The sequence below is a fragment of the Manis pentadactyla genome, chromosome 11, assembly GCF_030020395.1.
Source record: "Manis pentadactyla isolate mManPen7 chromosome 11, mManPen7.hap1, whole genome shotgun sequence".
Taxonomy (NCBI): domain Eukaryota; kingdom Metazoa; phylum Chordata; class Mammalia; order Pholidota; family Manidae; genus Manis; species Manis pentadactyla.
The window spans coordinates 99,503,483-99,522,507 of record NC_080029.1 but is presented as its reverse complement, the minus strand read 5'-3'; the positions used below and the strand labels follow the sequence as shown (position 1 = coordinate 99,522,507).

The window sequence follows — 19,025 nt, the reverse complement described above, 5'->3', positions numbered from 1 at the left end:
GGCCCTCAGCCTATAGTTTGACAACCACTAGCCTTTAAATGCTACTTGACCTCATTTTTTACTAGTCTTCACCTCATTCACTACATGCAAGCCACACTGTCTCCTTGCCATTTTTAGAGCACATTAAGTCTATTTCCTTCTTACATTTTACAATTAACCTTCCCTCTGCCTAAAATACCCTCCCTAGAGCTTTGATAGGTCACTTCTCAATATGTAAATCTTTGCTCAGATGTTACCACCAGTGACTTATCTGCTCAGCCCTGTCTAAAAGAATCACCTTATACCATTTCCCACCTAGTCCTCCTTGCAGTTTTCTTCAAAGTACTTATTACTACTTAAAATTCTGTCATTTTTCTACACCTACAAGAATGTAAGTTACATGAAAACAGGTACCTTGTCTGCCTTGTTCATCAGTGCTTCCACACTTAACATGAGTTGTTGACTCATGGTTAAAGTGTAATCATTGTTTGTTGAGTGAATGAGTGAATGTTCATTTTTATGTGTGTACATTATGTGACTTGAATTTGTAACAACCCAGTAGAAAATAGATCTGGTGCATTTAGAGGAAAATTGATTTAGAAAATGTTCTTAATTTTCCATTTCTAAGAAATACTGACTTTTCTTTCTTTTTTGTTTTTGTTGTTGTGGGTAACACATACAGATCTGAAGAGGAATGACTATACACCTGATAAAATTATTTTTCCTCAGGATGAGCCTTCGGATTTGACTCTTCAGCCTGGAAATGCTACCAAAGAATCAGAATCAACTAACTCTATTCGTCTCATGTTATAATATTACTGAATCATTGGTCTTGCCCACATCTCACAAAAATGTTACTGTATCACTTTCCTTCAGGAGGAGATATGCTGATCCTGGCCCAGTTAAAAGGTCGATACTCTTGACCTGATTAAACTAGTCAGTCAAGAACTCCCTATAGGATACAGCTGGCAGCTGTTAAATTTTAAAGGTAAAGGAAAATTAGTATTTATAACTTTTTACATGGCTCTTTTTAGCAGAGCATTTCATTTGACTTTGTTCTGATGAGGATGATACCCTCTTATGCGGTTCAGTGTCATTAACCAAAGTTAGGTGTCTGTGCAGATTGTGTTGGCAGCTGGTTTACTGCTATTCAGCTATTGAAATGAAGAAATCACCCATCCTTCGGTTAAATGGCAGTCAAGCGCCTTCCTCTTTGTGTTTCAGTGTGTTCACTGATAATGTCACTAGCTCCCAGCTAGATGCCTGCTGGCCACAGGAAAGGAGATTGCTTTTTATAATTCTAGATCCATAGGGATATGTCTGACCTGAAAACCATTTTCTAAGAGGGACCTTATGAGTCAGAGTTAGGCTCCATATTTAAAGACACAGCCAGTTTTTTGTTAAATGGAGCCCAAATTGTGCAAAAGTATTAGTGGGTTTTTTTTTAACATTGTTTTATCAATATCACATAATTACTAAGTAGAAGAAAACCATGGTAGATTGGTATAACCTAAATATATCAAGAGAATTTCAAGAGAAGTTACCTTGTAAGACAAATTAAAGTGCTTTTTCCCTACCTGTGTCTGTAGTGACAACCTGGAAGTCACATACCTCTCCAAAGATTTTATTGACCAGCATGTCAAATCAGAATGTAAACATGCACTCCTGCATATATTTAAACTTGTGTAGGAACATCTGAATATGAATATTGTTTGTGGTACTTAAGAAATAGAGTTGGATTATCATTATGTGATGTTGGGAGTTTGCAATGCAATTTATGCCAATCAACTGTAATTTAACTGCCCCAGATATTGTTGAATCCTCAACAGGAAGAAAAGCTTTTCAGATGACTATAAGTTTTATGCTTTGATTTTTTTTTCCCCTTTTTTGTCCTAGGTACTAATCTTAATTTTTATTTGGGAGGGAGCAATGTAAATCTTACTTGTATTCAGTAGTGTATCTCATAGATACAGACAAGGCAAGAAGAGATAAGCTGTTTAAATACTGTTTAATATTGAGCGGGGAGAAAGAAAAAGTGTATCAAAGATATTATACTATATACATTTTGTATATCATTAAATCTTTAAAAAGAAATTAAATTTATTCTTGTTTACAGATGTTTCATCAGTTTAATCATTCTGAAAGATTATCTGATGTTTTCAGTGTTTTTTGTTTTAAGAGAATGTTTTTTTAAATGAACCATTTGTACACCTATGCTTTTTTCATGTCCTATCCTATGCAATGTTTAAAGTTCTCTTGGTTTCCTATTGTGTCTTTTTAAAAAAATATGTTTCTTGTTATGTCAGAAAATGGGGATATGACTTATCTACTGATGTTTAATTTTATATTGATTATTTTCACATAATAATAGTAGTAGCAAACACTTATTTAGTACTTAATATGTGCCAAGTATTGCTCTAAGTACTGTTACATATATTAACCCATTTAATCCTTATAACCATATGAAATAGCTGTTATTATCTTACTTTGTCAATTAGAAAATCAAGGCATTAGGTAAGTAGCTTTGCAAAGTTTACTGTAATTAGGAAGTAGCAGCACAAGGATTCAAGCCCAAGCAGACTGGCTTCATTTATGCTCTGAAGCCCCATGATCTATCGACTTTCAAGCGTAATGACCATTGATGCCTTCTCTACCAGTTCCTGGTCACTTTTCCGCAACAAACCTACCCCCATTAACTTTTTGGTTAGTTCTAGAAAGTAACAGTTTACCTGAAAACCACATTTATCATCCCAAAGAAGTGTTATCTTTCTTTAGATTACTGAAGTTAGTTATTACTGTGTTTCTAAAACATAAGAACTGTAATGTCTTCATGCCTAAAAAAATGTACAGTTCCTTAATATCAGATAATGTCATTCTCAAATTTTTTTTAGTTTGCTTGAGTCAGAACCCACATAAGATTCATAGATTTTAGTTGCTTGATTCATCTTTAAAGTTTCTTGATATATACGTTTTTCCTCCAACCTTTTTTTTCTTTTCCCAGTTTTATTTTTCAAAGAACAGCTCATTCTAAAAGTTACACACATTCAGGGTTTGGCTATTTATTTCCCTTAGGTGTCATTTTACATATTTCTGTTTCCTGTATGTCTGATAAACCAGTTAGGTGTAGAGGCTTGGTCAGATAGAAGGTTGAATTTTTGACAAGAATGCTTCAATTAGCTGTGGTGTTTACTTTCATTAGGAAACACAGGTCTGGTTGTCTTTTTGGTGATCATTGCCTAAATCTGTTAGTCAGTCATTCCCAAAGTGGACCAATAGACCCTGAGGACCTCTAGGACATTTTCAGGGGTCCTACAAAGTCAAACTTCTCATAATTATGGAATATTATTTGCCCTTTTTCACTGTGCTAATATTTTACTAGTAGGGCAAAAACATTGATGGGTAAAACCGTCAGTATCTTAGCATGAATCTAGGCAGTAGAACCAGACTATACAGGTGGTCGTTATATTCTTCACACTCCAGCTCAAAAAAGAAAAGACTTTCACTTAAAATGTGTCTGATAATGTAGTAAGTTACTTCTTAATTAATCTTGACCCTTGAATACATCTTTAATATTCTGTGGAACAAAATAAGAAATAGGCATAAAACACTTGCTACATTATGAAGTGTGATAATTGTCTCAAGAATAATTGTGTAAGTTGAGAACTGAACTAGTCACTTCTTTCATTGAATGTCATTTTGACTTGAAAGACTGGCAGACAAACCAAGGTTATTTAGACTTGAGTATTTGACAGAAGACCAACAGTACTTGTTAATAACTAAAATATTTGAGCTTTGAAGAGAAAGTCAGAAATTGGGAAAACTTGCCTCTTAACAGCAGTAGCATGACAGCTTCCCAATACTTTTCTAATGAATTCTGTGTTGGTTTAACAATTATTTTGATAGTGTATAATGATGTGTCAGCGTTTGGAAGATCTGCATAAAAGCCATTATTTTTCAGATGATCTTTGCATGATACTAGAAAATGATGTATGAATGAAAGATCTAGCAGAGTAGGAAAGGTTTATAGGGTTTCAAATTCTACGTAACAGTTGACCTATTATAGGAAACTAGTATTTGTCCAGTTTTGGTGTTGTGTCAAATAAGAATAATCCACAGTGATCTTTAAAAAGAGTATTTTAATACTCCTAATACAAAGCTGTAGTAATCAAGACAGTCAGCATATAGATGAATAAAATATAATTGAGTACAGAAATTTATAATTAACTGATTTTCAACAAAGGCTCCAAAACAACTCAATGGGGAAAGAATCATCTGTTCAGTAAATTGTGCTGGTAACTAGATAGCCACAGCAAAAAATGAAGTTGAACCCCTACCTCACACCATATGCAGAATTAATTCAAAATGGGTCACAAACCTAAATATAAGAGCCAAAATCATAAACCTTAGAAGAAAATGTAGGGATAAATCTGTGTGACCTTGGATTGGGCAAAAGTTTCTTGATAAAACAAAAGCAACCAAAGAAAAAGACAAACATCAAAATTTGTGCTTCACTGTACACCATCAACAGTGAAAAGACATCTCATGGATTGGGGGGAAATTTTTGCAAGTATTTTATCTAATACTACATGTGCTATTATATGTCTGTATATAAGATACTAATTTAAATGTGTCTGGTAAAAATGAACAACTCAATAAACGACCCAATTTTAAACTGGGCAAAGATCTGAATAGACTTCTCCAAAGAAGATCTACAAGTGCTCAATAAACACATGAAAAAATGCTGTACATCATTAGCCATCAAGGAAAATAAAAACTACAGTGAAATACCACTTCATAGCCACTAGTATGGCTAGACTTGGAGATGATAATTAATCGTTGCACTCCATTGCTAGTGGGAATCTAAGTGGTGTAACCACTTTATAAAACGGATGTGGTTCCTCAAAAGATTAAAGTGACAGCAGTTTTACTCCTGGGTATATACCCAAGAGAAATGAAAACATCTACACCAAACCTTGCACAAGAATCTGAATAGCCTTGATGAGAGCCAAAAAGTGGAAACAACCCAAATGTCCAACAGACGAAGAGATAAGTGTGGTATACTGACAATGAAGTACTGATACATCTCACAACAAACTAGACCTTTCAGTTCTGTTCCTACTGCATATACACTCCATGCAAAATTGAGCTGGGTAGACTTGAGACTTGTATTCGTGCTCTGCCTCTTATTCCATGAGTGACCATTGAGCAAGATTCTCTGATAATACCTCATATTGTGAAGGTGCAGTGAGTTAAGTACTTAATACATACAGGTATTCACATAATAGGGCTCTTTATGCTTGGAAGTTCCAAAAAAGGACAACATGGTGGAGAACAGAACATTTTATTCTGAGAGTGATTTTTCTCTTTACAAAGGAATTTATCATCTTGTTACTTCTTCCATTAGGTGTAGTTAAAATCCAAGCATGAACATCTGTGTGTAATGTGCAGCAAAGTGCATATGTCCACTCCATGATCATTTCTTGACCTTTGAAGGCACTTGGAGGTTACCCTAAGATAGAAATGAGAAGAAAGTGTAAAAAGTAGCCACAAGCACAAATGTAAAATTGAAACATCAAAAGACTTCAAGTAAATTATACCATATAAGTGCCCATGCAGAAAAGTCAAAATAATGGAAAATATGTGGGAAGATTTGGAATCACAGAGAGTAAATCCAAGTGATCGATAGATTGTAAGCTGTGTGAAGGCAAAGACTTGTTTTCTCATTAAACACCAATCACAGTGGCTGGCATAAAGTAGATAATATAATATTTTCTGGATTAATGAATGAGACTTTAACTGGAGTTCCAGAATGAAAGACCTAGAAGGGAGGAAATAAATAAAAGGACCTACTTAACGTTACATTTTGATGAGTCTGCAAAAGAAAAAAATTTGCAAAGGAAAAGAAATCAGATGGACATAAGAATTCTCACCTGTCAGAGTATCTAGGAGGCAGCAAATCAATATTAAGAGAAGTTTGAACCCAGCCATGTGATGGCATTTTCAGAAACAACTTTTATTTTTGGAAAATGTTAATTAAGGATATACTTTTTTTTTCAAAAAGCGATCTAAATAGGAATGTGTGAGGTAAAAGGTGAGCAAAGTTTCATGAAATTGCAAATTTGAAGACTGGCACATACGTGTGTAATTTTTAAAGCTAGAATGAAAAACAAAGGCAGATGTAGTAAAGCATACTAAAGGTCTCATCAACTTGAGTAACGTTCAAAATATTCTCGACATTGATCAAAATCAGGAACTAAAATATACGCACAAACTACAAGCCATCCGAGCTTAGAAACCAAATAGGTTGGGATAATACGGTTATCCTCTGCTGTTCAAACCTTGGACCCAAATAGATTAAAATAACAAGGGCTATGTGTAATTTGTTGAATATATAAAGGAAATAATTGAAGAAGAACATACAAATTTACAACTTCTAGACAATTACAGGGAAAGAAGAGAGTCTGGAGAGATTTAAGAAAAAATAATCCACTGAAGAGAAGCAAAAAACAGTTAAGATTTCTTCTTTTCTTCATTCACAATTTAGTCTAAAGGCCATTATTTGAGACCTGTAGTTTGTCTTGGGGACCTGGTGTGGGGAGTCACAGAAGCAGGGGGAAGATCTCGTCTGTGTGGTGTGATGGGGTGAGGGTGGGGGGTGGCTAGTTACAAGCGGGGGGCTTGCTCACATAAGGAAACGCATCAAGGGTAATGGAAAGCTGTGACGCTGTAATAGCATGAGTATGCTTACCTCTCAAATCTTAGTTTCTAAATATTGTTCTCTAAAAAGAACCAAGGCTCTTAGAGAAAGGGCTGACCAGGACTGTAGCAGGGACCGATGGTACGAGATAAGTCTGGAAGATCTTGCTGTGCCAAAAAGGGAGGTGCTCAGAGAATGATGGGGACATGTGAAATAGGTACAGGAATCATCTCAAAGAGCTTTCTGTTTGCTAATATTAAGATAATTTGTACATCAAAAATAAATGCTAATAGGTTATAATCCATTGAATAAAACTCAATGAGTCCACACTGATGAAAAGAATAATAAATGGGGAAAAGAGAAAACTCTTTATAGTAGAGTAGCAGCTGATGAGTGTAGCTGGAATAATGGTATGAGAAAAAGGATAATTTGGCAAGACCATAGTGATAATTAATCCAGCCAAATAACATTGATTAATGGTAAAATTCGTGTGTGAAAGTTTGACGGGGAACAGACAATTGACATTGTCTTAAAAGTCCTCCCTACAAAATACTGATTACAAAAGGGAGTTAACTACAGTGAAGTAACCTGGCAGACCTCACTTTGAGTAACCACCAATATTGGGACAGATCAAAAGTGAGTGGCATCTAATAGGATGTGGTGAGAACATGGCATCACTTCTGTGCAGGGCACTAATAAATACATTGGCCATCTTACTCATGAACATAGGTACAGAAATCTTAAACAAGAGAATAACAAATAGAACCCAGCAATTCATGAAAATGATACTGCATCACAAGATAGGCTTATGCAAGGAATAGAAGGAAGGTTTAATATGTGACCATGAACGATAATTGCAATAACAATAAAAAAAACTCATGATTACCTCAAAAGATACAGAAAAACCTGGTCACACCCAGTAACCATTCATGACTGCAACTCTCAAAAAACTCTGTCTTTAGTAAACATCATGCTCGATGATTATTCAAAATTTTCCCCCTTAGTTAGGAATGAGCTGAGGACACCTACCTTTGCTACTTCCACATTTTCCTGGAGGTGCTATAGCTAGTTCAAAAGGTAAGACATAAAAAGCATAAGGATTGGAAAGGAGAAAAATCAGACTGATTTTTTGCAGATGAATGTTTGAAGAAAATCCAAAGAACCTATATAAAAATTAGTCTTAAGTTTTAGAAAGGTTCCTTGATAGAAGGCCAACATATGAATAGTAATTGTATTTTTCTTTGCCAGCATCAAACATAGAATGAAATTTTAACAACATTCCACTGATTAGGAGAAACTGAAGTACTTGAGAGAACTTCACTGACAAAAGGAACAGGATGATAGGATTCAAGTCCCGCAGAATCACCGCGGTGACCTGGAGAAGCACCTCTGTGAATGGACACCAAATACCAAACAGTGGCAAGAGTTGGTGCCTCTAGTTGCCAGAATCCCTTATCCAGTTATCAAAGAATGATTATCATGTCTTTGTGAAGCCTGAGCATATATGTATGTTCTTTTTAACCATTTGGACATAAATGGGATGCATACTTTAGACAGACTTAGCACCTTGCTTTTTTGACTTACCAGTATCTTGAAGGTAAATCCATATTACAACTTTATCTACTACATTCTTGGGTTTTTTTTTTTTTACTTTTTAGTTTGAAATAGTGTCAAACTTATAGAAAAGTTGCAAGAATGGTACAACTCAGATGATGGTTAATGTTTTTTATCAATGAAGTATCTTTAAAAGTATATACAGTATGTACAGTGTTTTTTTAGACACAGTGCTATTGCACATTTAATAGACTATAGTAAAGAGAGTAAACATAACATTTACTGGAAAATCAAAAAATTAATTTGACTTGCTTTATTGCAATATTTGATTTACTACAGTGTTCTGGCAATGAACTCTCAATATCTTCAAAGTGTACCTGTACATAACAAGTTGTTTTTCTCTTGCTGCTTTTAAGATTCCTTGTCCTTCACTTTTGGCATTTTAATTACAATGTGTGTTGGTGTTATCTTCTGGGGTTTATCTTCTTTGGAACCTCTGGGCTTCCTGGATCTAGGTGTCTGTTTCCTTCCCCATGTTAGGGAATTTTTCAGACATTATTTCTTCAAATAAGCTTTCTGCCCTTTCTTTCTCTGCCTTTGGGGGAAACCCTTATAATGCAAATGTTATATCACTTGATGTTGTCCCTTAAGTTATTTTCATTTCTTTCCTCTTTCTCTTTTTGCTGCTCTGCATGAGCTCTCTTGCCCTGTCCTTGTCACTAATCATTTCTTCTGCTTCATCTAGCCTGCTGTTGAACCCCTCTACTGTATTTTTCAGTTCTGTGACTTTTTACTCTCTAATATTTTCTTTCTCTGTTGAAATTCTCACTGTATTCATCTGTTCTTTTTCTGAATTCAGTGAACATCATTATGACCATTACTTTAAACTCTTTATTGGGTAAGTTACTTACTTCTGTTTCATTAAGTTTTTTTTTTCCCTGAGGCTTTATCTTGTTCTTTTTTTGGAATGTATTCCTCTGCTTCTTCGTTTTATTTGACTCTATGCTGGTTTCTATGTACTAGATAACACAGCCACCTCTTGCAGTTTTGAAGGAGTGACCTTTCCTAGGAAATGAACCTTATTGGTCAACCCTGCCCTAGCTCTTTGTTGTCTTTCAAACCTTGTTTGTCCAAACAGACTATTTTATTTTTAATGGTTCCCAGTAATTGAGTGTGCATCTTGCCAATGGGTTTCAGCCCCGGGCAAGTTCACTATGGATTCAATGTGACCAAAGAAATTATAGTAGAACATTCTTGGGGTGAAAGGGTTATACCCAACTTTATTTCCATGGTGGCAGGTCAGTGACTGAAATGTCATTCACTCAGAGTGAGTCTGCATGCAGCAAGCTGGTCTCTGCCTCTGGGCCTTTCTGCCTGCTGGGTTTCTGTCCTCCACTCCAGCCTCTGCTCTGCTCTCCTCCAGCCTTGCAGCCATGTTACCATGTAGCCCAGAGCACTGGGCAGGGCTCTTTATGTAGAGTCAATAACCGCATTGCCCATACGTGTGTAGTGAGCTAGCCAACCAGGGCCAGGTGAGAATCCTGGCCACAGGAACCTTCACTTTATCCACAGGGGATGTCAAGGTCTGTCAGTGTCCCAAAGGGGAGGTGTCTTACCAATGAGTTTCAGCCCTGGAAAAGTTCACTATAGATTCAGTGAGACCAAAAAAATGACAGTGGAACATTCTTGGGGTGAAAGGGTTTATACACAATTTTATTCCCATGGTGGCAGGTCAATCACTGGAATCCCATCCACTCAGAGCAACTCTGCATGCAGCAAGCCGGGCTCTGGCTCTGGGCCTCTCTGCCCCCCTGCAGCCATCTCAGTCTCTGTGCTCAGTGCTGCTACCACTCCAGTTTTTGCTTTCCTGCAGCCATGCAGCCTTGCACTCATGCAGCAGCCCAGAGCACTGGATGGAGCTCTTTATATAGAGTCAGTAACAAAGTATTGCCCACACATGTAGTGAGCAAGCTGACTAGGGCCAGGTGAGAATCCTGGCCATAGGAACCTTCACTTTCTCCATAGGAGGATTTCAGTCTGCCCTTAGAGTCAGGCAAATGTATATAGTCCTGTGGGACCACAAACATAAGCCTTGCTGGCTACCATAGACAGGTGATCTAAAGGTGTCCTCAGGGTGGCAGTCACAAAAATCAGGGCTCCAAATGAGTGTACAAGCTTCCTTCTGGGAGAGCCCAGTGAGCTGTACATAGCAAGGCAGAGGGAGAGTGTAAAGATGGTGTCCACTGGCTTATGTCCCTGAGATCACCTCTGTTGGCCCCTAGTTGTGTGTTGAACCTGAAACCTGCCCCTCAGGCTGAAGCTCCTGGACAAATAGACCTTTTTTTCAGAAAGACAACTGGGAGTGTGTTTCATTCTGCCGTCTGTGCAGTGCCCTGGGGATGGTAGCCTGCCAAGTACTGTCTTTGCTTGTTAACAGTCCCATGGGACCCAGGAATGCAAGCTTCCCTGGCCACCAGAGCCAGATGGCTAAAGGGCATCCCCTGGGTGGCAGCCAGGGGCGTCAGATGCATACAGACACTCCCCTCCAGGAGGTCCTGGCACTCTGCAGCGTGGCAGAAGGACAGTGAAGATGCCACCGACCAGCTAGAATGATGGGAATGGAGGGAATATACAGATGGAGCCACCTGGGTAGGGGAGAAAGCCCCTACATGGGCACTAAATTAGATGCCTGCCCCTCAGTCTGATGCATTAAGATCAGCAGATGAGCCTCTTTCACGTAGTCTGGATGCCTCTCAATTGGCTGCCTTGGTGCTGGGCCCTGGGGTGGGTAAGTCCGAGCTGAGCCCTTTAGGGGCATTCCTCGGGTGGTTTGGAGCCTGTGAGTCTTGAGGACGTGAGGCCTGGTGGTTTTTCAGCGTGTTCCTGAGAGGTGAGGGGCCATCATGAGTGAGTATCCTTTTTTTTTCCTGATTTTAAACAATCATCAAGGGTGATGCTTCCTGTAAGGTTTTATTTAGTAGCTACACTCTTATCAGATTATGGAAACTTCTTCTATTCTGGTTTCGCTAAGTTTTTATGCATGTTTATAAAGATGTTGAATTTTATTCAATCTTTTTGTCCCACAATGATTGAGATGCTATGGCTCTCCCAGACCCTTTAAAATCTAGAAATATGGTCAGTTATGCTTACAGATTTCTAATTGTAGTACTCTTGCATTGCTGGGATAAATATGATTTGATCATTATTTATTATTTTACCTGTATTTTGCTGGATTTGGTTTACTACATTTTAAGATTTTGCATCTATCTACTTGAATGAGAGTGATCTGTGCTTTTCTTCCTCATATTGTCTTGGTGTAGTTTCCATATCAAGGTTATACTGACCTTATGAATTAGGGGAGACTTTCTTCCTCTTCTACAGAAGTTTGTGTTAAATCTGCAATGAAAAGTTTCTTGAAGGATTGATGGAACCCACCTGTAAACCCACTTGGGCTTGCTTTTTCCTATTGAGGGAAGATTGTTAACTACTGATGTAAAAAAATTCTTTAATGTTTGTAGGTCTGTTCAGGTTTTGTGTTTTTTCTTCCATCAGTTTTTGTAAGTTATTATTTTTTGTCCATTTCATTGAAGCTTTCAGTTTGTTGGCATAAGTTTTTCATGGTATTGAAAATGTTACAGAATTTCTCTTGGGTCTGTAGCTGTAACACCTTTTATTTCTAATTTTATTTATCATTGCACTGTCTCTTTTCCTCTTTATCAGTATTATTAATGTCCATATGATTGAAGTCTTTTAAAAGGAACAACTTTTACCTTTTAAATCCTCCTTATTACATCTTTGTTTTATTCTTTATTCTTATTTCTTTCCCTTTACTGTCTTTAGGCTTATATTCATATGTTTTAAATTGGGTGCTTAGTTCACTAACATTGTTTGTTTCAAATATAAACATTTAAAACTACAAATGTCTCTCTAGATAGGACTTTCCCTGCCTACCACCTTTTATAATGTTCTCTAATGAACACTGCAAACATACAAAATAGGACTGTATAATGAACCCTCATGCATCCATCCCAGAGCTTTATTGATGAGTTATCAACTCCACTATAATACTGACCCACTCCCCTCCCTGCATAATATTTAAAAAACAATCTCAGAAATCTCTGCATCCCATGTTTTGATATAGCATTTTCATTGCTGTTTATTTCTAAGTTTTTATAATTTATGCTATAATTTCTCATTTACTATAACATGTTATTTTAGTTTTTTTTTTTAACTTTACTGACTTATATTTAACACAAAAGTGAACAAAAATGACAATTTCAACATGGAAACCAAGACATTGTTAGTTTTTACATTTCTTAGTAAGCCTTTGATGTACAGTGTGGACTTTCAACATGTAAACAATATGGACAAATTACTGATTGTCCACTCTTTCTGAAAAAGTCTTTGAAATGCCATCTGTTACCATTTCAACAAAGAAACAGTACACGCAATTCATTTACTAGCTCTTTTAACAGGTTCATCTAAGTCCAATGCTGTGTATTGTTGCCAAACATAGATGAAAAATGTTAACTATTTTTCTTCATTATAAATTTTTACATTCTTTTCTCTCAGTCTTTGAAATGCGATTTGTTATTACCTGTGTAAGCAACACGAATGAATAACTCTAAATTCCTTTTTACTGAGCCTTGAAATTCATGTGTTGTCATTTCAACATGGAAACAAATGTAAGTATTCCATCAATTACCTTTCCATTCTTCTGTTACCAAGTGTGTTCTCATTTCAACAAGAGAACAGTATGTACCAACTACTAATTATTTTTCATTCTGTTTTTCTTATGAAGTCATTAAAGTTCAGTGTGTTATTTCAACATGTAATCAAGAAGAACAAGCAATTTTACAATCTTTTTCCTCAATGTCTTTGAAATACAGCATTTTATCATTCTGACATGTAAGCATAAACAGATCATTCATTAGTCATTTTCACTCTTTTCACACTAAATCTTTGAAATACAATGCTACCGTTTCAACAGGTAAATATAAACAATTTACATTCCTTTTTCCCTGTCTTTGACATGCAGTGTGTTATCCTTTCAACATGTAAGCAATATAAATAAACTATCAATTAGTTATTCTACGTCCTGTTTCTTACTGTTGGATATGTGGTGTGTATTTAACACCTGGAGGACATCACATTTCGGAGTAGCCAGATTTCTAGTGCTCAGTGGCCACGTGTGGTTAGTGTGTACCATCGAGAGCAGTGCAAACCTAGTGGAAGATCACAGGAAGCAAACACGTATGAAATAGCATATACCATGAAGGAATATTCATGCACATGGCACATTGAGACCAATAGCAAGTAAATGCCTACTTAAATGGGGAAGTAAGAGAAAACCTAGCTGAGGAGGTATCTGTTAGGCTGGAGAAAGGAAAAACAAGGACATGCAAACAGAACAGAGAGATGCCATAGGGGGAGAACAGACCAGACCCCAAAGTCCGTGCCGTATATGGAAAGGGGACAGCTCTCCCTGAATTCCATTCTGATGTGCCAACTAAGACCCGAATGTCAGCCTCCTCCCTCTTGGAAGGAAAAAAGTTTCTAGTTGATTATGTCACCTTTAGCCAATCACACCTCTCCACACCCGCTAGGATAGCCTGCCCACTCCTCCCCCTCCTAATCCCTTATAAGCCCCCCACCTCCCTAACTGGGTGTGACTTCTCTGGCCTCTGACAATAAGGCCAAGAACCTCACCCGGGGGTATTTAAATAAATTACCTGGCCCTTTGTTGCCCCTCTTTGCCTGCTTATTCCGGCTAGAATTTACCTTACATATGGTGCCGAAACGCGGGAGGAGTGTGAGCGCGAGGCCCCGACCGGCCACTGGCAGCCCTACCCCCTCCTTCCCCGACCCAGGACCTCAGCCTGCTCTCCGCTGCGTGGACTATTTTCTGGTGAGTCCCTCAGTTTCCCCTGGTCTGCTTCCCTTCCTAACTCCGTTTCACCTGGTCTGTCCAAAATCGTAGCTACATCCAGGTCTGGGCATTCAGCCCATCTGTTGCGAGTATCCGGGATACTTGCCCCTGGCCCTGCGGTGGGGGAGACGTCCCTCACCCAGGCTCCCAGGCTGTCTTCCCTGACTTGGTGCACTTGGGACGCTGGGCGCTTCTCTCAGTGGGATTTTTTTTGGGAAGTGAACGCAGACATGGGGAACCAGCCCATGAAAGCAGAGGCTCAGACCCCGCTGCGGTGTCTCATTTCTAATCTGGCTACTCTGTTCGTCCCGGGAAGTCCGCAAACGGAAGTTAGTCTTCCTTTGCTCTGAGGCCGGGCCTCAGTATCCCTTGGACAACCAATCTCGCTGGCCCCCTGAGGGAACTTTTAATTTTAGCCTCCTCACTGACTTAACTAATTATTGCCACTGGAGCAGAAAGTAGAATGAAATCCCATATGTGCAGGCTTTTTGGACTTTGCACTCCCCTCAAGACCTTTATGTTAAGTGTTCTATAACTCAGGTTCTCCTGGCCCGATCTCCAGTTAAAGATTGTCAGCCTCTTACTCTGCTCAGTCCTTCCTTTTCAGATTCGCCAGAAAACCTCAGTCGCCCGCCTCCCTCAGCTCGCAATCCCCTCCCCCTCTCCACCACCATCTCTAAGTCCTTTGTCTTCCCACGTGTCGCCTCCATCTTAAAGTCCTGCATTCTCAACCATGCCGTTGTCCTGCTCTCCTCTTCCAGTGGCTGCACCCCCCCCCTCCTTCCGCCTTCACCGCCCTCTTCCCCCACCGGAACACGCCCCTCCCGCCCTCTGGTTCTAGAAGCCACAGACAAGAAGCTGAGAAGAGAGACGGCAATTGGTTATCAGTAACTTAAGTCTTTGTATCAGTTTGTCTATCTGTGTATATGTGTTTATGAAAAAAGTGTTGCTGACTGTAGTCGTCGTATCTCAGTTTGTACGTTTGTGTGTCTAGGTGTATAGTTGAAAAATATTTTATTTAAAAACAAGCGCTTGTGAAGATTGGGCATTCTGGAACTTCCAGAGAATCTAGTAAAAAATGTTTAACATTAATGCTAATTTGAGTTTAGCTGAGGCGGGCATGTCCTTGTTGTTATCAGCTGCCTAAGTTTACCTAAGGTCATTTAAGTCAATGTTATCTGCTAAATCTTTTAAGACTTTGATAATAACTATGTAACCTTCTTTATTTGCCTTTGAAGTACTTTGTTGTCATTCTAGTTAATTGGATAAGTATTGCTTCATAGCAACCTATAATCCTATTTAAGCAAGTGCCTTAAAACTTTTAACAACTTCCCAAAATCAAATTCAAAAAAGTGCTTTTGCCTCTAGTTAACTCTGATATTTTCCAGAGAGCCCCTGGAACATGTCAGAAAACCTTTTTCTCATTGGAGATAGTATTTGGCTAATTTAGCTTATTTATCTGATATATAATTACCTGCTTAATTGCCTGGAAGGCACTGTCAGAAGGAATGATGCTAAACTTTGTTACTGAATGTTTTGTGTTACAGAAATATCTGAATTTCCTGCTTTTTGTTTCAAATGTTGTTGATAAAGTGTTTTAAGCTTTTTCTCTTAAGCTGACAACAGTTTAGTAAATGACTGCCTTTATAAGCAGAATTGAAACTTTATTTTTCTCTCTACCTGATCCCTCCAGAATTTTAAAACTCTCAGTGACTATTTTTATATTTCATGGCAGTATGTTTATTTGCATAAGTTCAATAAGAGTCTGCTTTCCTTGTAAGAGAACCAATTAAAATCACTGGTTATACTACCAAGGCTTTGACTGAAATGTCATACCTGAGAGACACGTGTGTAAACTCAGATATGAACAGACAGCTTTAAGGAACTAAGATTGACTTTATAAAGCCAACAAAGCCCCTTAGAAGAACTGACCTGGTACCTTGCTTACAGAGTTCCCAGCTGCCTTACCAGGTGAGTGAGGAAGGTCACTTCCTGGCAGGAATGTCTTGGGAACCTCAAGAAGAGAGGAATTCACCCAGATGTACAGGTACTGCGGGCACAACCTGTTGGCAAGTCTGGCTTGGCTTTCTGGCCTCAAGAAGCCTTTAAAAGTTCAATCTGAATTTCCTTATAAAAAGTTCCAGCAAAGCATATTTAAAAGAGCCCATGTAATCAATTGCTCTTCTTGCTGCGCTTATGTAAATAATCAAGCCAACTGTTAATTATTTTCTTAATCTGGCTACTTCTAATAAAAATAAGGGTGATTTTAGAGAAAAGTATTGTTTCAATAATGCAGTCTTATCTATACTAAATCCTAATACTAGTCATTGAGATGTAAACTCGATCCAGAATTCCAGTCCCCCATAATGGCCTGGCTAATGCCCCTACTGGGCCCCTTAATAACAGTTTGTGGTTTACTCTTAGTTGCCCCTTGTGTCCTCAGGTTCCTCCAACAGCAGCTAACCCAGATGACCCGAGTCACCACCAACCAGATGTTACTTCACCATTACGCACCTCCTCCCACTGAACCCCCTCCTTCAGCCTAATACCAGCCTCAAACCCCCACGACGCCCCTTGTCAGCCGGAAGTAGCCAGATTGAGTCGTCGCCCATTATGACCAAAAGGCTGGAATGTTAGGCTGGAGAAAGGAAAAACAAGGACATGCAAACAGAACAGGGAGATGCCATAGGGGGAGAACAGACCAGACCCCAAAGTCCGTGCCGTATATGGAAAGGGGACAGCTCTCCCTGAATTCCATCCTGATGTGCCAACTAAGACCCGGATGTCAGCCTCCTCCCTCTTGGAAAGAAAGAAGTTTCTAGTTGACTATTATGTCACCTTTAGCCAATCATACCTCTCCACGCCCCTTAGGATAGCTTGCCCACTCCTCCCCCTCCTAATCCCTTATAAGTGCCCCACCTCCCTAACAGTGTGTGACTTCTCTGGCCTCTGACAAGAAGGCCACAGAACCTCACCTGGGGGTATTTAAATAAATTACCTGGCCCTTTGTTGCCTCTCTTTGCCTGCTTATTCTGGCTGGAATTTATCTTACAGTAACATGTAAGCCATGACCTAAGGGTTGAGCAGCTGTATGTAAGGGAAAAAGTGAACAAAAATCTGGGCCATGGAGGAATTATTTTCCCAAATGCCCTAAGAAAGAGTAGAGAAACGGACAAAACATAGGAGCAGCTGTTACTCTGAGCGGTTTGAGATCAGGGACTTGATCTTTCTTATCACCTGGAACAGTACCTAAAGCACAATAGACACGGGGTGAGTGCATGTGAAGTAAGAATAATTGAGCCAGGGGTCTGAGACTTGCAGGGGCGGCTAGCAACATGACGAAGACACCAGTAGGCAGTGGGGGTAGTTTGTTTGGTTCCTTTCCCTTGCATAGGGTTTCTCATAAGCAACCCAAGGCAATCATACATATAAGTATTCAGGGCCCTCAAGAGTGAAATTATAGGCCTCAACAACTACCACAGCCAGAGAGAGTTTCAGTTCATGGGACTCATGCCAAGGGCCTGTAAGAGGATAAATGGAACCACCCCTGTGCACTGGGAAGTGATGGTACATGACTGGGATAGCTTCCATCACGTAACCAACACTGTACTTAGTAAGCAGAAGAGGAAGTACAGGGCAATGGACAACAGATTCTCATGAGCTTCCAAATTTCTCTCCTTCCTTCTTAGAGTTCCCCTTTCACAGACATCAAGGACACAGCCAATCACCCTGAGCTCGTTTCAGTGAACAGTACAATTTTACATGTGTCTCTACAAATTAGGCCTTCAAGCAAAACACTGGGTGCTTTTGTGGCCTTCAATTGGGCCTGAACTTCAGCCAACTGCCGTTGGTCCAAACTGTCATGAACATCCCACTGTCTATAGCAATTGACAGGGATGGGATAAATCACATGCTTCAGCTCCCTTAAGCATGTTAGGTGATGCAGAAGGCTTGTGAGCACAGGCATTGTAATGGGGTTGAAGGCAAAGCTAAGGACACGGAGGCACGAACAGTGGCTCAGAGCTGGCAGGAGAGCGGAGAGAGTGGAATCACTTAACAGACATTTATTTCCAGATGCTGCAGGGTACCCGAGGCCCTCTGCGGCAGAGTCTGGAAGGGCTCATAAGCCTCTAAGAATAACTGGTTGTCACTGAGATTCAACTGCCTTAGGTGGGTGGCCAGAAAGCTCCGGGATAGGATGATGACATCTTCGTTACACAGGCCACAGGGAGACAGATTAAATATCTCCAGCTGAAGTGGCATCACACTGAGAAGTTTGTGCAATCGATCTCTGAGGTACAAGGCAGACAAGTCAAGTTCTTGGAGGCTGTCCAGCTTCCCAAGACAGTTGAGAAAACTTTGGAACTGTTCCCCACAAAATATGTAAAGACGATATTAGGCAGACGAAGGCTGTACAGGCGGCCCATCTGAGCCACAATATGGTTGACTTCCCTCAAATAAGCCTGATTCACTTGCAGGTGATCAATGCACCGTGGATCCAGAAACTGCAGCATACTTTCGTGGGCAGAGATGTTATCAATTACCAAATCTCTGCAGCAGAGGTGCAAAGACGCAGAGTTCTGCCTGAGTTTACTCTGAAGAAAGGAAAAAAATTGCTGTGTTCTCAAGGTTCCATGGAGGGAGAGGTCCATAAGTAATTCCACAGTTTCCGAGGCTGAGTGAAGCTCTGACTCTGAATTATCAAATCCGTGGCACCTGACGCTATGCTGGGCTTTCTGTGTTCTAAGAGTGGAGTTCTGAGAGTAAGCACAAGACCAAGAGCAGGAAGAAAATGTGGTTTTCATCTCAGAGCATATTATGGAACAGTTCGGGTCCTGCCTTAAATCTAAGAGCCTCAGTTTTGGG

General features: G+C 39.4%; 1 protein-coding gene across 1 annotated transcript in view; it reads left to right on the top strand.

The window, feature by feature from the left end:
• Positions 1-2,094, top strand: part of TRPM7 (transient receptor potential cation channel subfamily M member 7) — a 127,587-nt gene extending 125,493 nt beyond the window's left edge. Inside the window, exon 39 of the mRNA XM_036877409.2 lies at positions 662-2,094. Within this exon, the coding sequence (XP_036733304.2) occupies positions 662-792 (131 nt within the window). The 3' untranslated portion in view covers positions 793-2,094. The remainder of the gene's footprint in view (positions 1-661) is intronic.
• The last annotated feature ends 16,931 nt before the right edge of the window (positions 2,095-19,025 follow it).